The sequence below is a fragment of the Magnolia sinica genome, chromosome 1 (assembly GCF_029962835.1).
Source record: "Magnolia sinica isolate HGM2019 chromosome 1, MsV1, whole genome shotgun sequence".
Taxonomy (NCBI): Eukaryota; Viridiplantae; Streptophyta; class Magnoliopsida; order Magnoliales; family Magnoliaceae; genus Magnolia; species Magnolia sinica.
In genome coordinates, this window is record NC_080573.1 from 24,533,640 (window position 1) to 24,560,328 (window position 26,689).

The window sequence follows — 26,689 nt, forward strand, 5'->3', positions numbered from 1 at the left end:
TGTGAATTGAATTTATACCGTTGAAAATTTTTTGGGGGTCACAAAGTTTTGGATCAAGATTATATTTGTTTTTAACCTTCATCCATGCTTTTTGATCCTCTGAACAGTTTGGATAAAAAATAAACATTACTGTGGGGCTGGAAAGGTTTCAACGGTGGAAATCATTATTTCCACTATGGTCCACTTGAGATTTTTACAAGCTTCAATTTTGGGCTCAACGCCTAAAATTAGATGGAAAAACAGATGGAAGGTGTGGATAAATCACATAAATTCACAGTGGGCCCAACTGAATTTTCTCAGAATGACCATCCGATTTCATGGCCGAGTGGTGCACGGCGGAAAGGGAGAAAGATCCGTTAACGGATCTAACGGCGTAGCATTTATACGAAGGAACATGCCGTTTGCATCTAACCAATGGCGTTTTGCCACATCACTTCAGTAGCGTTTTGGCTACTGAAGCGTTCAGTATCCAATCCGCTCCCATGCGCGGCACCGTTATCTGCTGCTCATGTTAGCCGATCGTTCATCGGGCTCTTACATGTGCCGCATGTGTATTATTTGATAAGAGTGTTGGCCTGCTGGGATTTTTGAGAGGGTTTACAGCAAAGCAGATAAGGCAGGTCAAAGCCTCTCCCTGAAATCTGCAGCTGAATCGAAGAGAGTGAGAAAATGGAAGCAATCCAATCCCATTCTCTCCTTTCTTTTTCATCCAATCTAAGGTAATTTTCATTTTCCCCTTTTTTGAGGTTTGTATTTGTAGTTTTTGATTGATAACTGAGATGGGTTTTGTTTTTCCTCTTATGAAATTCAATAGTCTTTTATTAGGTTGCGTTTGGATGAATTGAATTGGATTTCAATAATTGAAATGACCAGAGTGAGGACAGAGCTCGACTGCATTCATTTCAATGAGGGACTAAATTCCCAAATTGAAATCTCCATTGTTTTCATGTCCAACTTGGAATGCATCGAATTGCGATTTGGGGTTACTTGTTATTAGATGGCCTGGCCTGGCTTCTGCTGAAGTTTGACTAGAGATTACATACAACCATTGGATGCTAAGCTACCATGCTCCACCCTTTTAATTTTTCCTGATAATATGTTGCGTGTTTAGGACATCCAACCTGTTAAAATCAGGCTGATCCACTCATCAGCCAGCCCACACCGTCAAAATCAGAGGGTGGTCGAGAGGCTGGTGATCCGACCCAACACGCAGCTGTAGACAGTCTGATGCTTGGATTAGTTTAATTTTCTTCCCCAGGTAAACTTCATGGTAGGGCCCACCTTTTTCAACTTTGTGTTGGTGGTTGCAGGTTGTGGGTTGCAATTGCTCTAGGGGTTTTTTGAATGCTCATAAAATTGTTAGTTGTAAACCTGTAAAGAGTTTCTTAGGTAAACTGTTTACATTCTGTCACATTTGCCTTTAAGAGCCTCTTTGGATTGAAGGTAATATAGGGGAATGCAAGGGAAAGCAAAAAACTGACATAAGCTGGAAGTAAACTGACATCAGCGCTAGGAAAGCAAACCCTTCGCACCCCAGTTGTTTTGCTAAAGAAAAGTCCTGGAAAATGCTTTTCCTTTTTATATGTAACTGTTTGAATTGCAAACTTACAAAGGGAAACCTTTTTCCCTCCAAATTTGTAGTTTAAAACATAACATCAGAGGCAAACACTTTTCCCCCCATTTGACCTTTTGAAAAAAAATCCCTTGTTGATAGAAGAAAGGAAATGGAAGCACTTTGCTGCAACATCCACTGCTTCCCAAACAGGTGAGAATATCTTGTGTTTGCATTCCTCAGTTTGCATTCTTTCCAAACAAGGCGTAAATGGTAATTTTATTTTTTATTTTAGTTAAAATAGTTTTTGTCTTTGGTAACTTGTACAATGTTTACCATGTAGAAAGTGGGTATTTACATCAGATAGAGCTTGGAGTAGTAAATCCTGCCAAAATTACCAAATTACACAAAAAGATTTGATATAAGACATGTCATTGGGTTGAGCCCATTTTGATAAAGCCTTGGCATCCTTAGGCTAAATCAATTAGTTGAGGGTTGGGTGTGTGCGTTGAGACGATGTGTGTGTGTGTGCAGAGAGAGAGAGAGAGAGAGAGAGAGAGAGAGAGAGAGAGAGAGAGAGAGAGAGAGAGAGAGAGCATCCATGTTTTACACATGTTATGTATTAGAGAGAGTCCTTATTTACCTAAATTTAGTTATTGGGCCTTAAATTAGATCTTTTCATCATGTATTTTGTGGGCCATTTTTTTAGCTTTTAGATGAGCTCAGGATCAAACAATTTTATCAATTTAGTTATGAGAGAGAGAGAGAGAGAGAGAGAGAGAGAGAGAGAGAGAGAGAGAGAGAGAGAGAGAGAGTCCTTGTTTTACGTTTTACACGGTGTGCAAAACACCCAAGTTTGTGAGGGCACACTATGTTTTAAATGTAAAATCCATTCCATTAGGTTTTATACTTGATGTTAGGTCCTAACGTAAAAAATCAGCTAGATCTACAACTCAAATGGGCCATGCCACATGGAACAATGGGAATGGGATGCCGATCATAGGTTTTTGTGTGGGATGCCATGTGGTGTATCTTTCAACAAACCCGTTAATTAGGTCTACCTCACTAGGACGAAGAGAAGATATAAAAATAAAAATCAGAACTCAGGTGGGTCAAACTATGTGGGCTTAGCGGTTTAGGAAGCAATTTTACATTGTTCCCATTGGCGTGGTCCATGTGAGTGTTTAATTAGGCTTATCTTTGCGTGGTTCAAATAATGCTTCTCACCTGCTGGATGGAGTGGATTTTACATATACAACATGGTGTGGACCCCACCGTGTCACATGGTCTCTTCTTCGTGCGGGTTGCTTGCAGAGAAAAGGAAAAGTCCATGTTCGGTTACACACATTACAACAAGTGAAGGAAGTGCGTTGAATCCAATGTTTTAAATATTGATGATATCGGTCGATATATCTTGTATCCCACCTGTGTGATACGAAATGTACAGGTAGTGCTGATATATCCCACATGTTCGATCTGATGATCATTTTCAATTTCCGATCTTTTTTTTTTTTTGGTTGAAATATTGTTGAATCAGTGTTAAATGGTTACAAATCCATTGGTTCTTCATGCTTTGCATGAAAAATCATGGAGTTGGAGCTTTCGTTTCGATATCCATTGGTTCTTCATGTTCTCCATTTTTTTTTTTTTTTTTTTTAGAAATTTCCTTTCAACTAGCTGTCAAATGAGACTAATTTCGAAGTATTTAGGAGTATTTGATGAAATGATCATCACATATACTCTAATTTCAAAATTTGAGTGTAAGTGATTTGATTTGCTACAAATTGAAAATTTCCTTAATTTCTCCCAAATTGCTTGTAATGTTGCACTCCAAACATGAAATTAAGCATGTGTGAGAATTGATCTATTGATTCGTTAAGTCCTTGTCAATTTTCGGAAAATAAAAACCATTTTTTAAATAAAAATTAATAAAAAAGTATTAAAATATTATTATTTTTTTCAAAATATCCCTTCTACTAGCTGTCAATTGAGACTAATTTTAAAGTATTTAGGACTGTTTGATGAAAAGATCATCACATACACTCTAAATGTTATGAATTTAATTTGAATATAGTTGCATTAGTTTAGTCAAACAATGCATAACTTAGGATCCTATACAAAGAAAACCTATTATTGCACTTCTTTTTTGAGATGTCATAATTTAAAAGTGTGTATTAAGGTCTTTTTTAACAATCCATGAAGTTTCATTAAAAAATTCAACCATTTCCCTAGTGTTTCCCCATGTTTCCTAAAAAAGTGCGATAAATTACCTGATACAAATGATATATCCCGTGAGATATTCGATACGTATCTTTATCCCAAGGATGGGATATGTAATGCAATACTGATATTTCGAACACTGGTTGAATCTAAGTTGTCCCTTGTGCAGTAATTCTCAACTATTCTATGCTAATGAATTTACCCCATCTAAAGTTTTAAATGATGTTGTGAAGACTAATTGCAAGGGAAAAAATGTCCAATTTTATTATGCGTTTACTTTGCCTTAAGTTGTAACTGATATTGTGAAGACTAATGCAGGGGCAAAAAAGTCCAAAAAGCCAGTAGCATTTTATATGGTATAGAGCATGGGTGCAGGTGTTTGTCAAGGTATTCCATAATGGTAACAGTGGGCTGTAATGATTGGTATAGCTTTTTTTAAACCTATTTTGGCCCCATAATGGACAATTACGGGACCGTTACACGTCAATTTTCCATAACAGTCGTTATGACCCGGTAACGTGTAACTAGAGCTGTACACGAGTCGATTTGAGTTGAGCTTGGCATAGCTCAGCTCGGCTCGGCCAGTTGCTAACCCCGGCTCAAATTCGGCTCGGTCCTCGAGCCTATCTGGCCAGCTCGGCTTAGTTCAGTCAGCAGCTCGGGCCAGTTCGAGCTGAGTTATAGCCTGTGCGGCATTTTATCAAACACCTGGAATGCATCTTAAATTTCTCATAGAATGCAAAACAGTAATGACACTTTACAGGTATTTCATCAAACACCCGGCATGTAGCATCGAAATCAAACAAAATCAAACACCTAACAAGTAGCATAAAAATCAAACACCCAACAAGCAACATCAAAATCAAACACCCAGCATATTCATTCTTTCCTCGCCAATGCTTCGTTGAGTCATTTCATCAAACACTTGGTGAGCAACATCCATATCAAAATAACCTAGTCAACGATTTGATTCGATCCGAGTTGGTTCGAGTTGAGGTTTGATCCAAGTTGAGTCGAGCTCGGGTAATCTCAAACTCGGCTCGAAATTTTTTCAAGCTCCAAAAACTAGCTCGACTCAGTCCGAATCCAACTTCAAGTCGAGGCCAGTTGAGCTTTTTCGAGCGAGCTGACCAAGCTAACTCTACTCGTGTACAGCTCTATGTGTAATGGTTACTGCCATTTCTGCTTTTTTTTTTTTGGGGGGGGGGGGGGGGGTTATGATGCTAACGTCCCTACCTTCATGGAGAGGTTATCAATGTCCCCAAAGCTTTTAAAGGACACATGAGATGGCCAATCATCAATCCCAATGATTTCAATGGTAGTATTGGGAGGAAGTCATGGTGCAAGATTCATGCCTATCGGATGATTCTAACCTTTGAAGGCCGATTTGTTGTAATCCTCTAATTTTTTATGAGACATAGATTGCATGTTTAGAATCATAAGTGCTACTTTGTATTCATAAGCAATACAATGTGGGATCTGTCAAATAGATGTTTCAAGATGATGATTGGGGCTACTGAGTTTCTCCACTCAATCTTGATTGTCCATTTTCCATGCTTTTGATCAGATGTTTGGGATCATCCAATTGGTTTGGTTTTTGCACCATAGATTACCCTATTTATATGAATCGATTGACCTTAGAGTAAGCTATGTTAAAGTCGAGCTATGTAGGTCCCACTGTCATTTGTATGTGGCATTTGAACTTTGCATTTCCAACTCCCCTCCTATAAAAATCAGCTGTTATCATCGGCTCAATGATACTGAAATTCCAAGTAATATAGAAAGTTCCAAAAATTGCCTATAATTTTGATATTATTGGCAATATTTGGTGAAAGTAACAACTTGGCAATATTTTGTTCTTTGAACGGTATAAAAGTTCCCTTGTGTTGGTGACACTAGCAATAATATCGCAAATACCAGGGATACTTGTATGAAAGGCCGGAAATTTGCGAGAAAATCAGGAAAAATCCAAAAATCCAAAACGTCATTGTTTTGTGGGATTTTTAGGATTTTGTTCCTTAGATGATTTCGACCACTGCTTTTGGTTTTCAAGCTTGGACTTAGGGTAGAAATCTCGACTTAAAGCGAAGATGGACCGGAACTCAAAGGTGACAAAAAGTTCATAGAAACTTCATTATTTTCTTTTTCCAAATCTTAGCATGGATTGCAACGGAAATCCATGTCTATGCATTCTCATGCTTTGACATGGATTTGTGGGGAATAAATCAACACTTGAGTAGGTGAATGGGGGATATTGGGGGTAATCTTAATTTCCTTCATTTAGGCCCCTTCTTCCCTTCCCTAATTAAAGAGTCCACCGCTTTCGCTTTTTTTCCCTTCCCTAATTACCCCTCAAATTGAGAATGTTTCATATTTGATATGTTCATCAATGAGGGCTGATCTATTTATTGGCCTTAAATTTCCTTTTTAGAAAAAAAATATTTTTAATTAAAAAAATCTATTTAATTTGAAATATATTTTTCACTGTTAATTAATGTGGAAAATTTACATATTCACAATTGTTGGGTGATCAATCAAGTGGCTACAAATTGTCATTTTTTAAATATATATATATATATATATATATATATATATATATATATATATATATATATATATTGTGTACTATATGGGTTTGAGTCAAAGGTATGCTTTTTCATTCTCTTTAGTTTGTGGATGTATTGTGTACATTTTATTACGTGCACTATATGGTACTTGAATGATATGAATGCATTTTGGTTATAATTGCACTAATTTTTTTTTTTTTTTCGAGAGCACATGGTTTAGGCCCCCATGAAGTGAAAACTTATTATGCATAGTTATATATATATATATATATATTGCAATATTTTGATTCCTAAATGTGTAAACGTGTCTCTTAACATTTCATGAAGTTTCACTGAAAAATCCCACCTTTTTCCCAATGTTTCCCTCAGCAATATTTTTCGGAGTATTGGTGATGTCAATACATGTTTTTGTATCCCTGGTCATTAATAATGTGACGATACTAATACCCTGAACACTGTCTTGAATAATGCAAAATCATGCTTGAAAACATCTAAAATCATTCTGTGGGGTGCATCTGAGTTTTGGAATGGCCTGAAAGTTGGTGAAACCCCTCATCTAGGTGGGACACACACAATGAATGGGTTGGATGTCTAAGCCACATCTTGGTGGGCCCCATAAACAATCAAGAAAATTTTAATGGTTAGATGTCGACTCTTAGCTGTTTCCTGTGATGAAGCCTGCCTAACTCATGGATCAGGCTAGATTTTGGGCTCTAGGTCTAACAGGGGTGATGCTTTTGATTGATGGGGATGGGGTAGATGTCCGACGTACATCACAGAGGGGCCGACAAAGCTCAATCTTACTGTAACTTATGGTAAGGTCTACCTTATAGGAACATTTTGTATGTCACACACATGCGCACGCGCGCGCACACACACACACACACTACTAGTTGCATATTTTGGGTTTTTACTCCAGTAATATTACATTTATGTGTTGCATGTAATGTACGAGAAGCTGGATCCATTACAAAGCCTTGTAGTTAAGCTTAACCTGCAACACGATGTGTGGGACCACCATGATATGTGCATGGCATCCACTCTGCCCATCATATGCGGTCCCCTCATGTTCTTCTTGGTGCCAAAAATCAGGCCGATCGAAAATTCAGGTGGGTCACACAACTGGGAACTGTTGGGATGGGGACACCCACCATTAAGAATGTTCCAGATTGTGTGTATGTGGGGCCACCATGTTTCATACATGCCATCCAGTCCATTTAGAAGATGTGCCCCACCAAGATGAATAGATGCTTAAAAATGCAGCCATTACAAAACTTAGGCGGGCCACACCACATGATTTTAGATATTTTAGGCATGATTTTACAGTGTGACCCACCTGAGCTTTGGATTGGTTGGGTGCGAAGAAGAACACAAGGGGGCACACATGATGGATGGTTTGGATGTCATGCATATAGGGATAAAGTCTGTTAGCAAGGTTGTTATGATTTTTAGCAAATTCAAGTTGTACAGATTAGGATGCGATTTGCGATTATGTTAATCTTATAGTTATCCTCATGTGTATATATTCCCTTTATGGGCTATGTAAATGCAGTAGATAATACAGATTATTTCCATACCTCTCCTTTGACAATGCACGATGGGCTCTTGACATTGCATTGTACATTAAGCTTAACCTACAAAGCTTTGTAGTCAATCTGGCCTCAATGTGCTAAAGAGGCCAAAATATACACCTGGAGTTCCCAATGTACAATGCATCATGCATGCATATTGTACAATGGATGTCAATGTGTATTAGTTTTGGATCTAGTCTAGTCATCCTTCAATGCCAGCATTTTAAACATTCTTAAACCATGCTGCCTAAGAATTTCGGGTGGAGTATGTTCATCATTTTTCGGCAATTCACTTCAAATAATCTTTTTCATGGGGATTCGTTATGGTTATAATGTTATTTCAACGTGGGCTTTGGTGTGCATTTTCAGTAAACCAAAGGTACTTGGAAATCCTTGTGCTCCCAAAATTATGTTCAAGGTAAGATTAGAGGTTGTTTCTCAAGGTATGTTGGCTCCGAGGAAGTTCATGCAGAGGAGAAAGAAAGTGGAAGTTTTTAAGGATGCTGCTGATGAAGCCGATCAGAAGAATTGGAGGAGGTTGATGAAGGAAATTGATGAATCAGGTTCTGCAGTTTCAATACTCAGAACCCAAAGGGCCAAATGCCAGGCTCTTCCTAGAGACCTCGTTTTGGGTACCCTTGTGAGATTCAAGCAGCTGAAGAAATGGAACCTTGTTGGTGAGGTACATGATTCTTTTTTCTTTTTCTTTTCCGTTTTCTTTCTGTCTGTGTGTGTCTTGAGATCGAGATCGAGAGAGAGGTAGGGAGAGAGGGAGACATGTGTTTGTTTGCTTCCCTATCTGGTTGAGGTTACAACAAAGAACTACAAGCACTCTTGAAAAGCATGATGTGCACTTCATAGAAGTTCTGTGAAGTGCCTTCCTTACTGTATATGCTGTAAAGATGCATGGCCCATCCACGTGGTGACCCACCAAAAGTGCCCACCTGTACAGAAAAAAATGCTTTGGTTCACACTTTATGGAATTTCATGAAATGAGCATATAATCGTAGCATTTCTCAAGTATTGTTTAATGTGTTGGAAGCTATTATTCTGATTTCATTTATGATTTGTCATTCTAGGTGTTTTTCTCCAATTCTAAAGTAATGAAAACCTTAGCACCAAATTTAAAAATCACTTCGAAGAAATATGCCTTATGTGAGAGATAGGGACAATTTCAGTTAGGATAAAATTCATTGTTGATGGGAGTTACTCTATTCTGCCAATTTAGTAATCTTTGCAGCCCCATTCTGATTATCTACCCTTCAATAAATTGATTGAATTAATAGATAAAGTTTAACAACAGTTTTGTACCTTCCAAGGTTTGGCTACAAAAAAGGTACGCCAATTCTATTATGTAATGGTCGTTGTGTAATGGTCAATGTTCGAAATATCGGTATCGCGTTATGTATCGCATCCTTGGGATATAGATACGTATCAATTATTGCATCGGATTTATCGTTTGTATCGGGTAGTTTATCACACTTTTTGGGAGACATGGGGAAACATTAGGTTGAATTTTTCGATGGAACTTCAAGAATTATTAAAAAAGACCTTAATACACACTTTTGAATCATAACATTTCAAAAAAGAAGTGCCTATAATAGGTTTCCTTTGTATAGTGTCATAAGCTATGCGTCGTCTGACTGAATTAATGCAGCTATATTCAAATTGAATGCATAACATTTAAAGTGTATGCGATGATCATTTCATCAAACACTCGTAAATACTTCGAAATTAGTCTCAATTGAAAGTTGGTTGAAGGGAAATTTTGATAAAAAAAATATTTTAATAATTTTTAATTAAAAATGATTTTTATATTTAAAAAATTGATATGAACTTGACAAATCAGTATATCAGCCCTCATACATGCCTGATTTCATGTTTGGAGTGCAACATTTCAAGCAATTTGGGGAAATTTCAAAATTTCCCCAAATCAGACCACCTACACTAAAATTTTGAAATTGAAGTGTTTGCGATGATTATTTCATCAAATACTCCGAAATACTTCAAAATTAGTCTCAATTGACAGCTGGTTGAAAGAAAATTTTGAAAAAAAAAAGAAGGAGAACATGAAGAACAAATGGATATCGAAATCAAAGCTCAACTCCATGATTTTTCATGCAAAATATGAAGAACTAATGAATTTATAACCATTTGACACAGATTTAACATAATCTCAACAAAAAAAGGGATCGAAAATTGAAAATGCTCTTCGGATCGAACATGTGGGATATATCGACACTACCTGTGCGTTTCGTATCGCACATGTGGGATACCAGATATATTGTGGGATATATCAGTCAATATTGTCGATATTTAAAACACTAGTAATGGTAACGGTTTGATTAGTTATGCAATATGAGGCATAATTGGTCACCAAAAAAAAAAAAAATCACCATAATGGTCCGTTAAGGTTCAATATAACGGTATAATGACGCCACAAATGGAACATCTCTCTCTCTTTCTTTCTCTCTCTCTCTCTGCTAACAAACTTCTTCCTTCTCTGCAAGGGGAACACCCTTCTCTCTCTCTCTCTCTCTCTCTCTCTCTCTCTCTCTGCATACGTCTTCTTCACAACCAGTGTTCGAAATATCGGTATCACGTTACGTATTACATCCTTGGGATATAGATACGTATCGGTTATCGCATGGGATATATCGTTTGTATCGGGTAATTTATCACACTTTTTAGGAAACATGGAGAAACATTGGGAAAATGGTTGAATTTTTCAATGAAACTTCAGGAATTGTTAAAAAAGACCTTAATACACATTTTTTTTAAATCATAAGATCTCAAAAAAGAGGTGCACATAATAGGTTTCCTTTGTATAGGGTCATAAGCTATGCATCGTCTGATTGAACTAATGGAACTATATTCAAATTGAATGCACAACATTTAAGTGTATGCGATGATCATTTCATCAAACGCTCCAAAATACTTTGAAATTAGTCTCAATTAATAGTTGGTTGAAGGGAAATTTCGTAAAAATAATAATATTTATTAATTTTTAATTAAAAATATTTTTTATTTTCCGAAAATTGACAAGGAGTTAACAAATCATTAGATCAGCCCTCATACATGCTTGATTTCTTGTTTGGATTGCAACATTGCAAGCAATTTAGGAGAAATTGAGAAAATTTTGAATTTTCTCCAATTTTCCCCAAATTAGACCACGTACATTCAAAATTTGAAATTAGAGTGTATGTAATGATCATTTCACCAAAGACTCCCAAATACTTCGAAACTAGTCTTAATTGACATTTGGTTGAAGGAAAATTTTGAAAAAAACATAGAGAATATGAAGAACCAGTGGATATCGAATTCAAAGCTCCAACTCCATGATTTTTCATGCAAAACATGAAGAACCAATGGATTTGTAATCATTTGACATTGATTTAGAAAAATTTCAACAAAAAAAGGGATCGGAAATTGAAAATGCTCCCCAGATTGAACATGTAGGATATATTGGCACTATCTATGCATTTCATATCGCACAAGTGGGATACAAGATATATCATGGGATATATCAGCCGATATCGTCAATATTTAAAACAATGTTTTCAACGAAGTTTTTAAAAAGAAGAAATTTGGTCAAATGGTTGGACTAATTTACGGTCCACTTGGGGATAACTTCCAACCTTTTATGCGTGTGAGGCGTTCAATCCATCCAATAGGGCCACCACATATGTATTTGTTATATATCAATGGCCAAAAATTATTATCTATGGTGTGTCCCACTTGATGAGTAAATATGGACGATTTTTGCACTAGGTGACCCTCATTTTGGGACCAATCGATCGAAAAGGTTGGGTTTCACAATCACTTACATATTTGGAAGTTACATGCGTGGTTGACTGCACCTTGTGTTCCAACTAGTTTGACTTTAGACCTTCTCTTTTTCTTTACATTATGCTCTGGTGGCGTATGATGCTTTATACACTTGTGCTTAGATATTTTACACCTGGTATGTATTAAATCAAACTAGGCCAACTAAGATATGGGACCTGCTGTTGTTAAGTCACAATCCCAAAATCAGATTGTTTGGATGATCCTAACTATTGATTTGTGGACGCTTGTTTGTCGAAATAGGACCACTTGATATTTTTAGTTTTTCACCATGCAACAAACGTCCACTATCTAATAGTCATATGATGAAAATTTGAGGTTGATTGCATTAGTGGGATGAGTGTCATAAATTGCATGAATTTCAGATCGATTTAGGACTATTCAAGTGGTCTCTCAAATCAGGGACATTATTCATCTAAATAAAAATTTCCTTTTTTCTTAAAATTTATTGGGCAAATGGTGCCCACTGGTTAGGGATATGCATTGGTGGGATTAGTACAATAGATTCCATGAATGGGGGCCGATTTGGAGGCATTCGAGTGGTCCCCTGAATCAGTGACATTATTCTTCCTAATATAATTTCAAAATTTTTTTTTCCTTATAATTACTTGGAGGGAATGGTATCAATTCCTTAGTGATATGCATTGGTGGGATGAGTGCCATCGATTAAATGAATTTTGGGTCGATTTGGGGGACTATTTGCCAAATTAGCGATACTATTTATCTGAATTTAATTTTAAAATTTTCTTAAAATTACATGAGGGAATGTTGTTAAATACTTAAATATGTGTATTTCTAAGATGAGTTTCATATAGCTTGCATGAATTTCAAGCCAATTTGGGTCAATCTAAGCCTGTCAGATCGATAAAATCATCAGACAGGCCGAGACAACATTCTCAGTACAGAGTGGACCATTACACCATCATAAACGAGTTTAAAACCACAAAAGAACACATACTTAGAATCCTCTTAATATTTCAGATCTTTTGACTCTTTTTTTTTTTTTTTTTTTGGGTTAAAGGAAAAAAGAGAGAGACCATTATGGGGTTGTAACAGTTGCAACTGCCATTACACATAAAGGTAACAATGGGGACTGTTACACCCATAGTTACCATTACGGCCTTTGGCTGCACATGGATTATGTTTTGAAGTCTTTGCAATAGAATGTGAATTGCATGCTTTTTCTGCTTACTAAGAAATAAATTTTATTGGTGAATATAAGAGTAAAAACAACAAAGATAGTTTGTCAACACAGATACCGATATAGTGCACCTTTCCGTTTCCCAAGATCTTGGATAGATATGGAGACATTTTTCGTATCCAATGATTTAATCCCATGAAAAGAACTGCTCCAAGCATGATATGAGTATCCATGGAGCATCCTATACTAGTATTTCTATCAACATGCTATGATGCTAGTGCCCCAAGCACATACAAGTGTCTGGGTTTTGTAGATCACTGAATGCCTGACATGATTTTTCATGAGAAGACAGGCCTTCTGTACACGTAACTTGTTCAGAGAAATTAAGATTTCTAAAGGGGCAATCATCTTTCAAGTCTTTAATGGTAAAAAATGGACTTCATTGGTGGGAGGATGTCTGTGGAGACTAGACTGGTGGGTGTGGGGAAAGGGTGCTGAGGGGCTTTCAGTATCCTTCACCCATATGCTTAAGGAAGGAAATGAGGCAGCAGAGGTTCTGGTGAAAAATGGGAGCTAGCCTCCCCTCACTTTTGATTGGGGATTCCCTCCCTATGTTGTCACTGGCCCTCCTTTCTAAATAAAATATTCTCATCTTACACTTTGAAGAAAATGGTGGAAGTTCATCTTTTGGAAAAAAAAAAAAAAGAAAAAGAAAAAGAAAGAAAGAAAATGTTGGAAGTTTTCCAAGATGGAGCATATGAATTGCATATTAGATGCTGTCTAACTTTTCACTCAGAGATGGGGGATTCTCTACTTCTGTTGCAATTGGCTTTCCTTTTTTGAAAAGGAATATTTTTTTTTTCCTCATCTTACTCTTCAAGAAGAAGAACAAAGAAATAAAGAAAAAAAAGATGAAAGCTGTCCAAGGTGGAGCATATGAATTGCATGGTAGATTTTCTTTTGACTTGTCATGCACGAAAAATTTCTTTTGTTTTTTATGACTTGTTTCCCATTGGCTTATCTTTTTCTCTCTTTTCCCCCCTTTTTTGTTCCCCCTTATTAGATCCTCGAATGGCTCCGTAGTCAGCACTGGTGGGACTTCAAAGAGATGGACTTTCTTATGCTAATTACAGCATACGGAAAGCAAGGAGACTTCAACAAGGCAGAGAGAGTTTTAAGATATATGAACAAGAATGGTTATCGACCAAGCGTGATATCCCACACAGCCCTGATGGAAGCATATGGGAAAGCAGGCCAGTACAATGAGGCTGAAGCGATTTTCCGAAGGATGCAGTCTTCTGGCCCTGAACCCTCTCCCTTAACATACCAAATAATCCTTAAAACTTTTGTTGAGGTAAGCCATGTTCCCTCCAGTTATAGAAAACTCTTCTATTTAGCAAAATCACTCTGTATTTTGAGCAAATGCCATTTCGAAGCTAATTTCATAGCCGACTGCTTGGCCAAGGAAGGAATTGGGATTCCTTGTATGTTGGAGATGCTTATCCATTACGGCATTACCTTAGTGGATAAGGCCTCTCCGTCTTTTTAGAAATAAAAGGTCATCCTTAACTATCATAAAAAAGATGTCTGTGCAGATATTGAAATAAAAATCCTTAAAATTTTTTCTCATTTCCTGTTTATTGGGATTATCAATATCTACTTATATAGTTTTAGAAGAATTCTAGGAGTCTTTGTGATGGCTTTAAATACTTTGTGGGTTTTTCTATTAAAGTAAGGGGATTTCTTCTTGCAGCTGGCATATGGTAGCCAGCTCCATGCCTTCATCATGTGGGCCCTACAGTCAATTATAACCTGGCCCAAAAGTCATGCCGATCAACGTGTCTGGTGGGACGTGCAAAAAAGATTTATTTCTAGAATGATAACCAACTGTCAATTTTCTACATTAATGTGTTGCCCTCTTGAGCGGAGCAACCTTAATTTTGAGCTAGGGCACAAGTATGTGATGTTGGAGGGGTCTTGGACGACTTGAAGTTCTAGGAGCACGAGAATTTGGGCCAGGAGGGCCTTGATTGGTAAAAATGGCCTAAATGTGCACTATAGCTTTTGACAGTCATAACTTTGCGATGGATAATTGGATTCACACATATAATGTGTCATTGGAAAGCTATCAATGCACCCTGTGATGTGGTAAATGACAGAGTTCGTTGGTCTTGACCCTTGAGGGAGTACTCGAAAAAAGGCTGTTTTCTGGGTCAAAATCGCGTTTTAGTTCTAAACTTAACAATTTTTAGTAAGTTCCTTTTTTGTTGCGATTTTTAAGGTTTTAAGAGTCTGTTTATGGTCCAAATTCTGTGTTAATCATCTAAGAGTTGATTATGAGTTTGAATAGGTAATAAGCATATTTTTACTATTTTATTAACTTTTACTATTGTGGGATAGTTTCATAGTTTGAGTCAAATTAGGAGTCTAGGCCTCTTTTCCCATATAAAGTTCATCAGTTACATTGTAGACAATACTTTTCATCAATAATGTTAATTTTATTTATTGTTTTAGATATTTTCTCCCCTTGTGGATTCAATGACAATTCCTGAGAAGAGGATGCCGATCTGTTCTTTTTTCTCCATGCACCCGCTATGCGGGTTATGCCACTTTGGTACTTGTGGAGCATTTGTGTCCTGTGCATGCAGATGCGCAGCTGCAATTAGTGTTCCCCTTAAAGCCATGCTTTTCCCCATTTGATTAGTGAAATTAAATGTGTATTTAGTTTCTATCACTTCACACTGTCGTTTCTATATCATGATTTTCCTTTCAAGCATTTATATCAAATCTAATAAAGGTGAGTGGGATGCAGGGAAACAAATTTGAAGAAGCTGAAGCGATTTTTGAGAGCCTTTTGACTGATGAGAGATCGCCCTTCAAGCCAGATCAGAAGATGTTCCATATGATGATTTACATGTATAGGAAAGCTGGAAGCTATGATCAAGCTCGTAAGCTATTCACAAAGATGGCTGATAGGGGAATCCCACAATCCACAGTTACTTTCAACAGCCTGATGTCATTCGAGACCAATTACAAGGAGGTCTCAAGTATCTATGATCAGGTATAAGTGTAGCATGATATAAAGACTTATGCCAGATGAACTACATGATCCCTGACATGAGAATATGCATAGTATCTTCAGATATTCAGTTTGTACAAGCAAGGCCCATGCTTCAGTTATCCGGATCGTTGATCTCAGGACGAGGAAACGGTGGAACATTAGTTTATGCATATAGTACATTCTCATGGAAAATGTGGCCAAAGTTCAATCTTTTTGGGCAGACTGAGGTCATGCGTGGAACAATAGGGTCTGTTCTTTGGCCATGGCACGGGAAATGCTCAGGCAAAAGGTGACAATGTTTTTGGCATCCTTTCAGGCATGTCTCTGATCAATTTGGAAGGAGTGAAATAATATTTGACTATTTCTGACCAATTGACAGTGTAGTTAAGGGCGCTAGATGCACCCCAGGCACTCGTGCCCCAGGAGCACCTGAAACGCCTAGGTGCGGTCGTGCCTAGAGTTTCCAGGCACAATTTTTTAAAAATATATAATAAATATTAATAATTACATTAAATTTATGATAAATATTAATATTGACATTTATTGATATATGTTGATTTTTTAATCAATCAAAATCAACACCAATCAACGAAAAGTAAAATGGAGCTATAAGACAATTAAACAAAATCAACTTATACACCAAACCATCTCTTTGTTAAAACAGTATTAGAAACCAACTAATCAATAATCATTAATCAAACCATCCATGAAACTAGTCAACTACTAAAGTAATAACGAGAAATTAAAAGCTAAAGCTGCTCAAAATGTCATTTAGGGTTTAGGTACATTATAGAATTGAAAAACTATGTCGTAACTCTGAAATCCCAACCCCTAATTCCCTTAAACAAAACAAATTTGGGGAAAAGAAATCTTAAGCTTTTGATCTCAAAAGAAAAGATGGAGAGCTGTTGAACTAGGGTTTAAAAAGACTACTCTTATGTATTTACACCCTTTGAGGGTGTGGTAAAATGCCCCCAAAAGCATAAACATAACAGTACCTTATATCAAATGGGCACAATCATCCTGGTGCCTAGGTGCACCCAAGCACTTGATGCCAACTATTTGCCAAGTGCATGCCTGAGATAAATGCCTTGCCTACAGTCCAGGCAAGGAGCACCATGGCCAAAATGCCTCGGCATGCACCTTGGTCGCCTTTGACTATCCGACTGATCAGAGTCTTTGGAAGTAATGTTCCAAAGAGCAAGAGGGAGAGTAATTAATTGGGTATGAGTTCAAGTATTTTGCAGGATGTAGTTGGGATCAATTTGCAGGGTGTCGGGCAATTATTGTCCTTTGTATTGGGATTGAGATTTCTCATCTTCTCCCTTTGTTTTTGTTAGTTGTCCAATGAGTCGCTTTTTGTAAAATTCCCATTATAATCAAAGAAGATAAAATTCCTCATATGCTAAAAGATCACTACATGAAAAAATCCATGCACAGTTTTCGACTGGATGGATGAGAATAGCTTTCCTTGAATCTGTCTTTTTCTCCAATCTTATCGGGAATGATTTCCATTGGAAGTTCTGACACAATCTTCATTTATTCAGATGCAAAGAGCTGGTCTTCGACCTGATGTCGTGAGCTATGCCCTCCTTATCAATGCTTATGGCAAGGCTAGAAGAGAAGAAGAAGCACTGGCTGTTTTTGAGGAGATGCTGGATGCTGGTGTCAGGTGTGTTAGAAACTGCGGTTTTATTTCAACATTGTAATATAGTCGTGGCTAATGCTCAAAAACTTGGTCTCGATTCTGCAATCAGACTTTACATTTCCCAGGTTCAGCCCAGCCAATATTTTATCAAATTGTAGTCTGGGGCTGGAGGAAATTTATACATTCCACTGAATGAGGATATGCTTGGTTCCTCGAGTTCATGTGGGGTCAATGTTTTATTGATCTGGGCCATTGATCCAACAGGCCCCACTGCGTGGGCCATGCTCCAAAATGCTCCCAGATTGGCAGATTGCATCCATCCAATCTTTATAATTTTTCATTTGAATGCAAACAATCGTTTTATTTGGAGGCAACCAATCGAAAGCTTGGATTATCTCATCATGGGGAATTTTAAGGCATGGTACATCCACAGCAAGTCCACATTTTCAAACTGAACCATGGAGCTGCTTGTTCAAACTGAAATTCTGGGGCTACCATGCATATCTTTGTGTTAAGGATCATAAAAATCCTCAGTTAATACTTGGAATCCAACAAATCAAGTCTGCACTAGCTGAGTTCCAAGTTGATCGGCTAGGTTATATATATATATATATATATATATATATATAGGGAAACACTCACCTGCGAACCAGTTCGTACGTACTACGTACGAACTTTTTTGGGAACCCATCATATGTGATGGTGCGCACGTGCGTAGGTGCGCAGGGTAGCATGACTCTCTATATATATATATATATATATTGTATATGCCATATTCTCAAAAAAATCAAATCTTCATATCGTCACCTGAAATTGGTTCCACAAGTTGTATGTCTTCCCCAAAACTACAAATGCAGTTTCTATTTGAGGCTTGAGCTCTTGGGTTTGAGCCTATAGCTCAATGGCAGACAGGATGTGTTTCAATATTGAGGTCTCGGGTTCAAGCTCAGCTTACTCATTAAAACAAAAGGAAAAAAAAAAAAAATAAAAAAGAAAAAAAGAAAAAAATCCAATTGCCAAGGCATCTTTCAACTAGATTTACAGTCCCCACTGGAAACAGTTAAGGGAAAAGGAATTTGTAATATAGAGATGGGCATGTAAGCCAGTGATAAAGCCAGATATGTGGTTTTAGACCCAACAACCCAAACAAAGCAATACATCTAAAATATAATTAATTGATAATATTAGTAGCAATGTTATTGTGGAGTCTTAGTTTGGACAGGTGTAAACTATAAAAACCAGTATAGATAAATATGTATTCATTAATGGACACTGAAGGACACTCACAAATGCAATTGCATGGGCTTCTGGTTCTTGTGTTCCCTTGGAAATTTATGTTTTATTATGATTAAGTTAGGGTTGAGTTCTGTGGAGATCGCTCTTCCATTGCTGAATTGTCGCTGACCTGGTATTAAAAAACGGTTATGTAATGGTAACGGAGAAACAGTTACGCAATACGGGGCTGAAGTGACTATTCTGAAAAAAATGGCCCATAACGGGCCTATATGGGGCTGATACATTTTCTTCCTTTAAATATTTTTTTAAACCATTACAGGTCCATACATAGCTGTTACGGACATGCATAGCTGTTACGGCCCATGTCGTCATGGCCATAAGGCTGGTTGTTACGGCCACCATTACCGTTATTGAATACCTTGGTTGTTAGTGAAGGATCCTGTGAAAGTTTTCCTCACATTGGTGCTTTCTATCCATTATCTTCATGGTTTTTCCTACTATTTTGTGACTAACTGTCAATCAATTTCTCCAGCATGACTCTATTGAGAGAGGTTAGCTAACACTCCATGCATCTATAAGGGAGCTCATCTATGTTCATTCCGTGTGCCAACATGGCATGGCACACAGATGCAAGATTCAAGCCTTTGATCAGGAGGGTTCAATGTGTAGATGCACTGGCCCAAAAGTCTGGTCGGCCACACAGGCCATGATGTTAGAAACAAATGGATGGCTTAAAATAACTTGATGAAGTTTCTCTTGGCCATTCAATTGTTTCATCTACTGTGGCAGGCATGATGAGTGGACTGACCTGATTTTTAGGCCAGGGCATCATCATGGTTGGACCCACCTGATGGATGGCTTGGATCTTGCAACATGTGCTGCTTTGGCACATGTGATGGTGTCTAGATGGTTTTTCTTTTAGATGTATGTTGGATCGACAATCCTCCATTTCGTTGCCTCAGTCTCCCACTGGGTCCAAGTTTTGCTTTGAACTACTTGCCACACGCATATACCTTATTTACTGTACTATGTATTCAAAACTCAATACTCAACCTGGAGATGCCTCTCAATTCTCAAGCTCGACTCTGCTGAGTCAATGGAAAGCTCGTCATCTTCATTAAAGATGGCCAAATGTCCCATGGAGAGCTCTGTTCAGATTGGTTCTTGACCATTCAGTGACAGTTTACAAATTCTCATTCTTATGTTGTTTCCCAGGCCCACGCGCAAGGCTTATAACATCTTACTCGATGCATTTGCCGTATCAGGAATGGTGGAGGAAGCCCGGACCGTCTTCAAAAGCATGAGAAGGGACAGGTATAACATTTATTTCATAGGCTTGCAGAGGTTACTGATGAAAGTAGGCTTTCCAAGCTCTTTCTCCCCATACATGCAAACGTGCAAATGATTGTGAAAGCCAGCCCACTCATCAGGCAGATACCTTCATGTATGTGTCATGTCCCAAAAATTAGGCTGGTCGAGTCATTAGGTGGGCTCTACGTGTATGAATAAAATGGGCAGAGAGTATTGACCAACAAAATGGACAGAAAGGATTGACCAACTGTCCACATCTGGTGAACCTAGATCAGCCTGATTTTCGGGCCATGAAACATAGATGGTGAACAGTGTTTATCTCACATACTGCCACATGGAGTAGCCTTTGCTGTCTCCTTTCTTTTCTGCTGTATTGTTCCAACTTTCAGCCTACTGTCTGCTTTTTGCAGGTGCAATCCTGACCTTTGCTCGTACACCACAATGTTATCCACTTACGTCAATGCAAGCGACATGGAAGGAGCTGAAAAGTTCTTTAAACGGCTGAAACAAGACGGTTTCAAACCCAACATTGTGACCTACGGCACGCTGATGAAAGGTTATGCAAAGGCAAACAATCTTGAAAAGATGATGGAGATATATGAAGAGATGCGGATGGAGGGCATTGAAGCCAACCAGACCATCTTCACAACTATCATGGATGCACATGGAAAGAACAATGATTTCGGAAGTGCTGCTATTTGGTTCAAAGAGATGGGATCAAGTGGATTTCCCCCCGACCAAAAAGCAAAGAACATCCTCCTATCTTTGGCCCAGACTGCGGATGAACAAAAGGAAGCGAAAGAGCTTGTGGGCAATGCTGTTACTGATCTTACCGAAGAAAATGTTAGTCAGTCTTCTGAACTTGATGACGATGATGATGATGATGGCGAAGAAAATTTCATATCATTTCAAGAAATGCAAGATGAGTCAATGCTTGTAAATGGTTCATACCCACTAACTCCAGATGATTCAGAAACGACAGATTCCGATGATGTATGAGTCAAGTTTTGTACTTGTAAAAAACACGTTCTTGCATCACTCTGCTAATAGAAGTTCATTTTTCTTGACCTTCTGTTTCAGGGCCGTGCTCGAGTGGTAGCAGTACCAGCGTAAGTTTATAGTGGAACCGGGCAGATGTACAAACATGATGTGTGAAGGACATCCAATCTGTCCATCAGACACATCATCTATATTACCTCCAGATGCAAAAAATCATCCTGATCCAACACTCAAGTGGGCAACAAAACAGTGAATAATGGGGTAAGGGATGCCCACCCTTGATTTATGCAGGAGCTCACATGAATTTCAAAACAGCCTCATTGTTGGCCTGACCCTTGATCAAATTACCCACACCGTGAGCCCTCCACCCAAATCAAGGGTGGAAGTTCCCTCCCAACTTGCTCCCTGTGGTGTGGCACACCTGATTCTCAGATCAGCCTGATTTTAAGGCTCTGGGAATAACATGCTCCGACTCATATGATGGAAGGGTCGTATTTTATGCATGCATCACATGGGCTGAAAATTTCCTTGTTCCACCGTAGCTTATGGTGGTACCAGTATCAATGCAGCACACCCCTTTGTTTTAATGAATGGCTACCGAATGGATCTTTGGCGGATAATGGTATCAGATTCTGAAAAATCAAAATTTGAGATCAGTTTATGTAGAAAATCAGTTAGCAAGCTTACCTCTATTCTGGAATCAGATCTTTGAAATAAACAGCAGATGTTATGGGATCTCTCGAAATCTTCAACAGTTAAATGTGCAGGAGCAGAAGAGAAAAACAACAAATAGAGTGGAAAAGAGATGAGAGAATAGTTGTAGAGTCTCACCAGGAGCCCTTAAAGAGTCTCACTTCATGGTGGATTTTCAGTCACAGGTAACCATAAAATTGTTTTATTTTTCATTTTCCAGTCATGAGTATTTAGAACTGTCTTTATAACCAAATAAGAATTCAGTCCAACTAGGACTTTTAGAAATAAAAGGGATCTGACTAATAAAATGAAACCTAATCTAATTTTGTTATTTGTTAAACAAAGCAACTTAAAACTTGAAAACTCTTAACAGTATGATTCCGAGAGGCCTATGGTTTTGACCTCGGTCCATGGCATCACATCACCATCTCTAGTAGTTTCCAGCAGTGGGTCCTCTCTCATTTGCTTGGGGATGATTTTCCTCCTTTCGAACCGGATTTTATGTTATGGCTAAAGGATAAATTTGGCAAGTTTTCAGTTAATCCTTCTATTCTTGCGAAGTGAAGCTGGCCCAAGTGACAAGATTCATTAAACAGCCTTTGTTTGGCGTTACAATGCTCCTACAAAGGTGGTGGCGTTCGGGTGGTTCGTAGGGAGGAAGAAGATTATAACAGTAAACCTTCTCCTACAAAGGTGGTGGCGTTTGGGTGGTTCGTAGGGAGGAAGAAGATTATAACAGTAAACCTTCGCAAAAGAGGTGGTCTTCTTCCGAATGAATTTCTTTTGTTCTTTCAAGACGAGGAATTGGTGGATCACCTATTCATCCGTTGTACATTTGCAGGAGTGTGGGATATTTTTTTTCAAGTTGTTTGGAGTTTCTTGGGTCTCGCCGAATTCCGTTGATAGCTTTCTTGTGATATGGCATGGTGGGGTTACTGGGAAAGTCAGAAAGAAAATCTGGCAGCTTAGTTTGTTAGCAGGTATTTGGAAAATATGGTTAGAAAGGAATGGCTGTTGTTTCAGAGATATTAAGAGTCAGGTTTTAGAGATTTTTAGTAGGGTCAAATCTCTTGCAATGGAATGAGCATTTGCATCAAAGGTTATTGATGCCTTTCCAGTTTGTTGGAGGGAGTAGTAAATTTCTTTTAAAGTATCCAGCTTCAGCCTTTTAGAAATAATATTGTCAATGTTCAAAATAAATAAATAAAATACAAGCGTTGATGAAACCATAATACTGCATGCATAGAACATACACCGATGAATGGCCTAATAGGATGTTGTAAACCCCCATTGAAATAATCTTAAACAAAAAAAATTAGTGTAATGTTGTTCCAGTGAGTAATTCACCAGACGACAATGGTCATTGCAGATTTACAGTATTCGACCAAGCAAGACTAGTGGATTTTAGGTGTGTTTGTACTGTAATCTTTAAGCTGATCTACCATTCTTTGTGAGACAATGTTCAAGCTATCAATGCTGTCATGATGAGGGGTGCAGCTTGTTGGGTTGAGGATCAACCCAATCATAACCCGACCTCATGAGGACCCAACCCACACCCCGACCTGGATTCCAACCTAAGGTGCCCAACCTGAATTCCTCTATTGCTCAAACCTAACCCAACCCACCCGATCCATTTACATGTGATTATTCCCAATCTGATCTAGCCCGACCTGAATTTGCTCAGTTCGTACCCAACCTGATTTCAAATCAGAGCAAACTTTTCCAGCCCTAATCCAACCCAAGGACCATGGCAACCTGACCCGAATTTGGTTGGGTCAGTTGGGTTCGGATTGAACAGAACCCAAGTTGCAGCCCTATACATAATGACCTTAATGGCCTTTACTTCATAAATCACTCATGTGTGGAAGATATCTGTGCATAACCAATCTTTATTCTCATATTCTATACACCTCATCAACGCTGCTAGGCCTCAAAGCTACCATCTCCCGTGAATCCATTACAATATCAAGCAAATGACAAAATGGTTGTCTTTCTCAAATTTCATCTCCCCATCAAGTCAAGTTGGGCTTATTGCAATAACATTAGTAAGATTACCCAGACGGAATGCAAGAATGCCTCAAAATGAGACAATCTTATAACCTAGATGTAGAAACTGCTTGTTCATCCTCGCTTTCATTTCCTCCCATGTAGACGAGAGAAAGACCACTACACCTAAAGTCGGCTTCGACCGAGTGCCGCCAATTTCTGGCTGCATATCTTAAACTCGTCTATCATCTGGTGCCACCTAAAGAAAAATCTTCTAATGACTTGGCTACGGTGGAAGGCATTTGGAAGATGGTTACTGACCCAGCTGAACATCGAGTCAAGTCTAGGTTTCGGGTCTTTGAATAATGATGTATATGAGTTTTAGAATAAAAAAGAGATCAATTATTATATATCAAATTAGCTCAACCCGCATTTCGATCAAGTCGAATTGATGTTGAGAGTGTTGCGAGTACACAATCCAAGAAAAAAAAAACAGAGAATCACAAAATTAAATCCCAAGGAAAGTAGTTTTCCATGTGTTTTCCTATCAAACGCTCAGATCATAGCTTTTCTTTTTCAACTTCCCTCCCCAAGTTCTTCAAGATCTGGCTCATATCCTGCTGATTTCAACATCTCTGTCATTCCCCTCAAGACCCTATAAATATTGTCTGTTTGCGAATGTCGCTGATCTAGTGAATGGAATTCGACTACCCCATCATTCACTTCTATCAGACTACAGCCTGGCAATTTCCTAACACCAATCTCTCTCATCACCAATTTCAATCTTGCTACATCTTCCCATCTCCCAACAGCTCCATATATATTTGAAAGTACCACATAATTTGCTACGTTCTCCGGTTCAATCCGGATAAGCCGTTCAAGTGCAAATTCAGCCAGGTCTACGTTCTTGTAAATCCGACAGGCCCCAAGTAAAGCACTCCAGATAACGCAGTCTGCCTCCATCGGCATCTTCCTAATGAAATCCATTGCCTTGGAGAGCAGTCCTGCGCGGCCTAGAAGATCAACCATACATCCGTAGTGCTCAATCTGTGGTTTGATTGAATAATCCTCAACCATTGATTGGAAGTATGCAGCCCCATCTTCGACTAGACCCATATGTGTGCAAGCACACAAGATACCGATGAAGGTGACCCCATCGGGTCTCTCTCCAGCTTCCCTCATCTGGTTGAAGACATTCAAGGCGTCGGTCCCACGCCCATGCATTGCTAAGCCATTAATTATGGCATTCCATGTAATCAGATCTTTCGAGTGCATGTCATTAAATACATCGATTGCATTCTCGATGCTCCCACATTTGGCATACATGTCTATCAGTCCATTCCCCACATAGACATTCTCATTAAACCCATTGGTTTTCACATATACATGAACCCATCTGCCCACGTCAAGAGCTCCTAGTCTCGCACATGCAGACAGCACTGTCACAAGCGTTGTGTCATTCGGTGTGCTTTCAGACTCAGCGAGCATTCGCTTGAAAACAGACAATACCTCGAAGAAACAACCATTGCGAGCATACCCTCCGATCAATCCATTCCACGAGAACACATTCCTCTCGGGCATTTCTTGGAAAAACCTCTCACCTGCCTCGAAGTCCTCACTGTTCGTGTACCCAGTTAGGACAGTGTTCCAAGCCATAATGTCGCGGTTTGGCATCTCATCAAAGATCCGTCTCGCCATCACCATGTCACCGGATCCCACATACCCAGATACGACCGTATTCCACAGTATAATGTCGCGCTCTGGTGCCTGATCAAAGAGGCGATGGGCAGACTCCAGTTCACCGACTGAAATGAATCCTGTGATGATTGCTGTCCACACAACAACATTCTTCATGGGCAATTCTAAAAACACCCGATAAGCAGACCCAATTGTTCCCCCACCTGAATACATATCAATCAGTGTCGTCCCAACATATTGGTTTGTGTCAAACCCACCTTTGATAACAACACAATGCAGCTCCTCGCCTTCTCTCAGAGACGATGTCTTCATGCACGACTTGAGCACGAAGGGCAATGTGAAACCGTTCGGGCTCACTTCTCTCTTCCTCATTTGATCGAACAGGGTCAGCGTCTCAGTGTAGAACCCATTTTCAGAGTACCCTTTTAACATGGCATTCCAAACGAAGACGTTGGGTTCAGTAATTCGATCGAACACCTTGTGGGCGTACGCCATTTTCTTCGATTCGAAGCACACAGCGACGATTTTTGGCAAGACGAACCCATTCTGTTCCAACCCTTGGGCGATTATCTGGCCATGAATCTGTTGGAGGTGTCTGAGATTTTTACCACATGATTGCAGGAGTGAGATGAATTTCTCTTCTATCAGTCGTAGGGAGGATTTTGGGGCGAGTATCAGAGAAAACTTCCCTATTTTAGCAGAGGATTTTTGGACAGAGGAGAGATTTTTTTTAAAAAAATTTTGAAATACACTGCTGATAATTCGACCGTTATAACGGTCAGTGGTATTTAAATTTTTTTTTTTTTTTTGACGTATGATGTGGGTGCTCTTAGAATGCGACTTGCGTTTCTACCTTATTTATGAGTTTTGCTACTGTGTTTTTTGGTAGTGGATTAGGTGTTATCGGGCTAACACCTAGTGGGTGTTGAAGGCGCCCATCTTAATGATGTGTTGAATATCCGTACCGTCCATCCGTTTTTCCAGCCCATTTTAGGACAACATAACACTCTCAAGTGGACCACATCACAGGAAACAGTTGTGATTGAACGGCCACCATTAAAAACATCCTAAGGTCTACAGCAATGCGTACCACAATGTTCATTTTCCAACTAACCTATTGATAAGGTCAAACAGACCTGGATGAAGGGAAAATATAAATA

General features: G+C 38.7%; 2 protein-coding genes across 3 annotated transcripts; one reads left to right on the forward strand and one right to left on the reverse strand.

The window, feature by feature from the left end:
• Positions 1–549: 549 nt before the first annotated feature.
• Positions 550–21,220, forward strand: LOC131243217 (pentatricopeptide repeat-containing protein At3g59040). 2 transcript variants are annotated; one of them, XM_058242406.1, is made up of 7 exons: positions 550–719; positions 8,280–8,592; positions 13,961–14,251; positions 15,710–15,958; positions 17,506–17,630; positions 20,058–20,156; positions 20,564–21,220. In XM_058242406.1, exons 1-7 carry the CDS (start codon positions 670–672, stop codon positions 21,150–21,152), a joined length of 1,716 nt encoding a protein of 571 aa, XP_058098389.1. In that variant the 5' UTR covers positions 550–669; the 3' UTR covers positions 21,153–21,220. The 2 variants fall into 2 exon arrangements, with proteins under 2 accessions (XP_058098389.1, XP_058098398.1); XM_058242415.1 differs by lacking the exon at positions 550–719 and adding an exon at positions 1,402–1,765.
• Positions 21,221–24,330: 3,110 nt separating this feature from the next.
• On the reverse strand, positions 24,331–26,488 carry LOC131243229 (pentatricopeptide repeat-containing protein At1g08070, chloroplastic-like). Its single transcript, XM_058242427.1, has one exon. It carries the CDS (start codon positions 26,022–26,024, stop codon positions 24,408–24,410), a length of 1,617 nt encoding a protein of 538 aa, XP_058098410.1. The 5' UTR covers positions 26,025–26,488; the 3' UTR covers positions 24,331–24,407.
• Positions 26,489–26,689: the final 201 nt, after the last annotated feature.

Coding starts and splice junctions, on each gene's coding strand:
- LOC131243217 (XM_058242406.1), top strand. CDS start 670: ATGGAAGCAATCCAATCCCATTCTCTCCTTTCTTTTTCATCCAATCTA. Junction 720..8,279: donor TCTTTTTCATCCAATCTAAG/GTAATTTTCATT, acceptor GTGCATTTTCAG/TAAACCAAAGGTACTTGGAA. Junction 20,157..20,563: donor AAAAGCATGAGAAGGGACAG/GTATAACATTTA, acceptor TGCTTTTTGCAG/GTGCAATCCTGACCTTTGCT.
- LOC131243229 (XM_058242427.1), bottom strand. CDS start 26,024: ATGGCGTACGCCCACAAGGTGTTCGATCGAATTACTGAACCCAACGTC.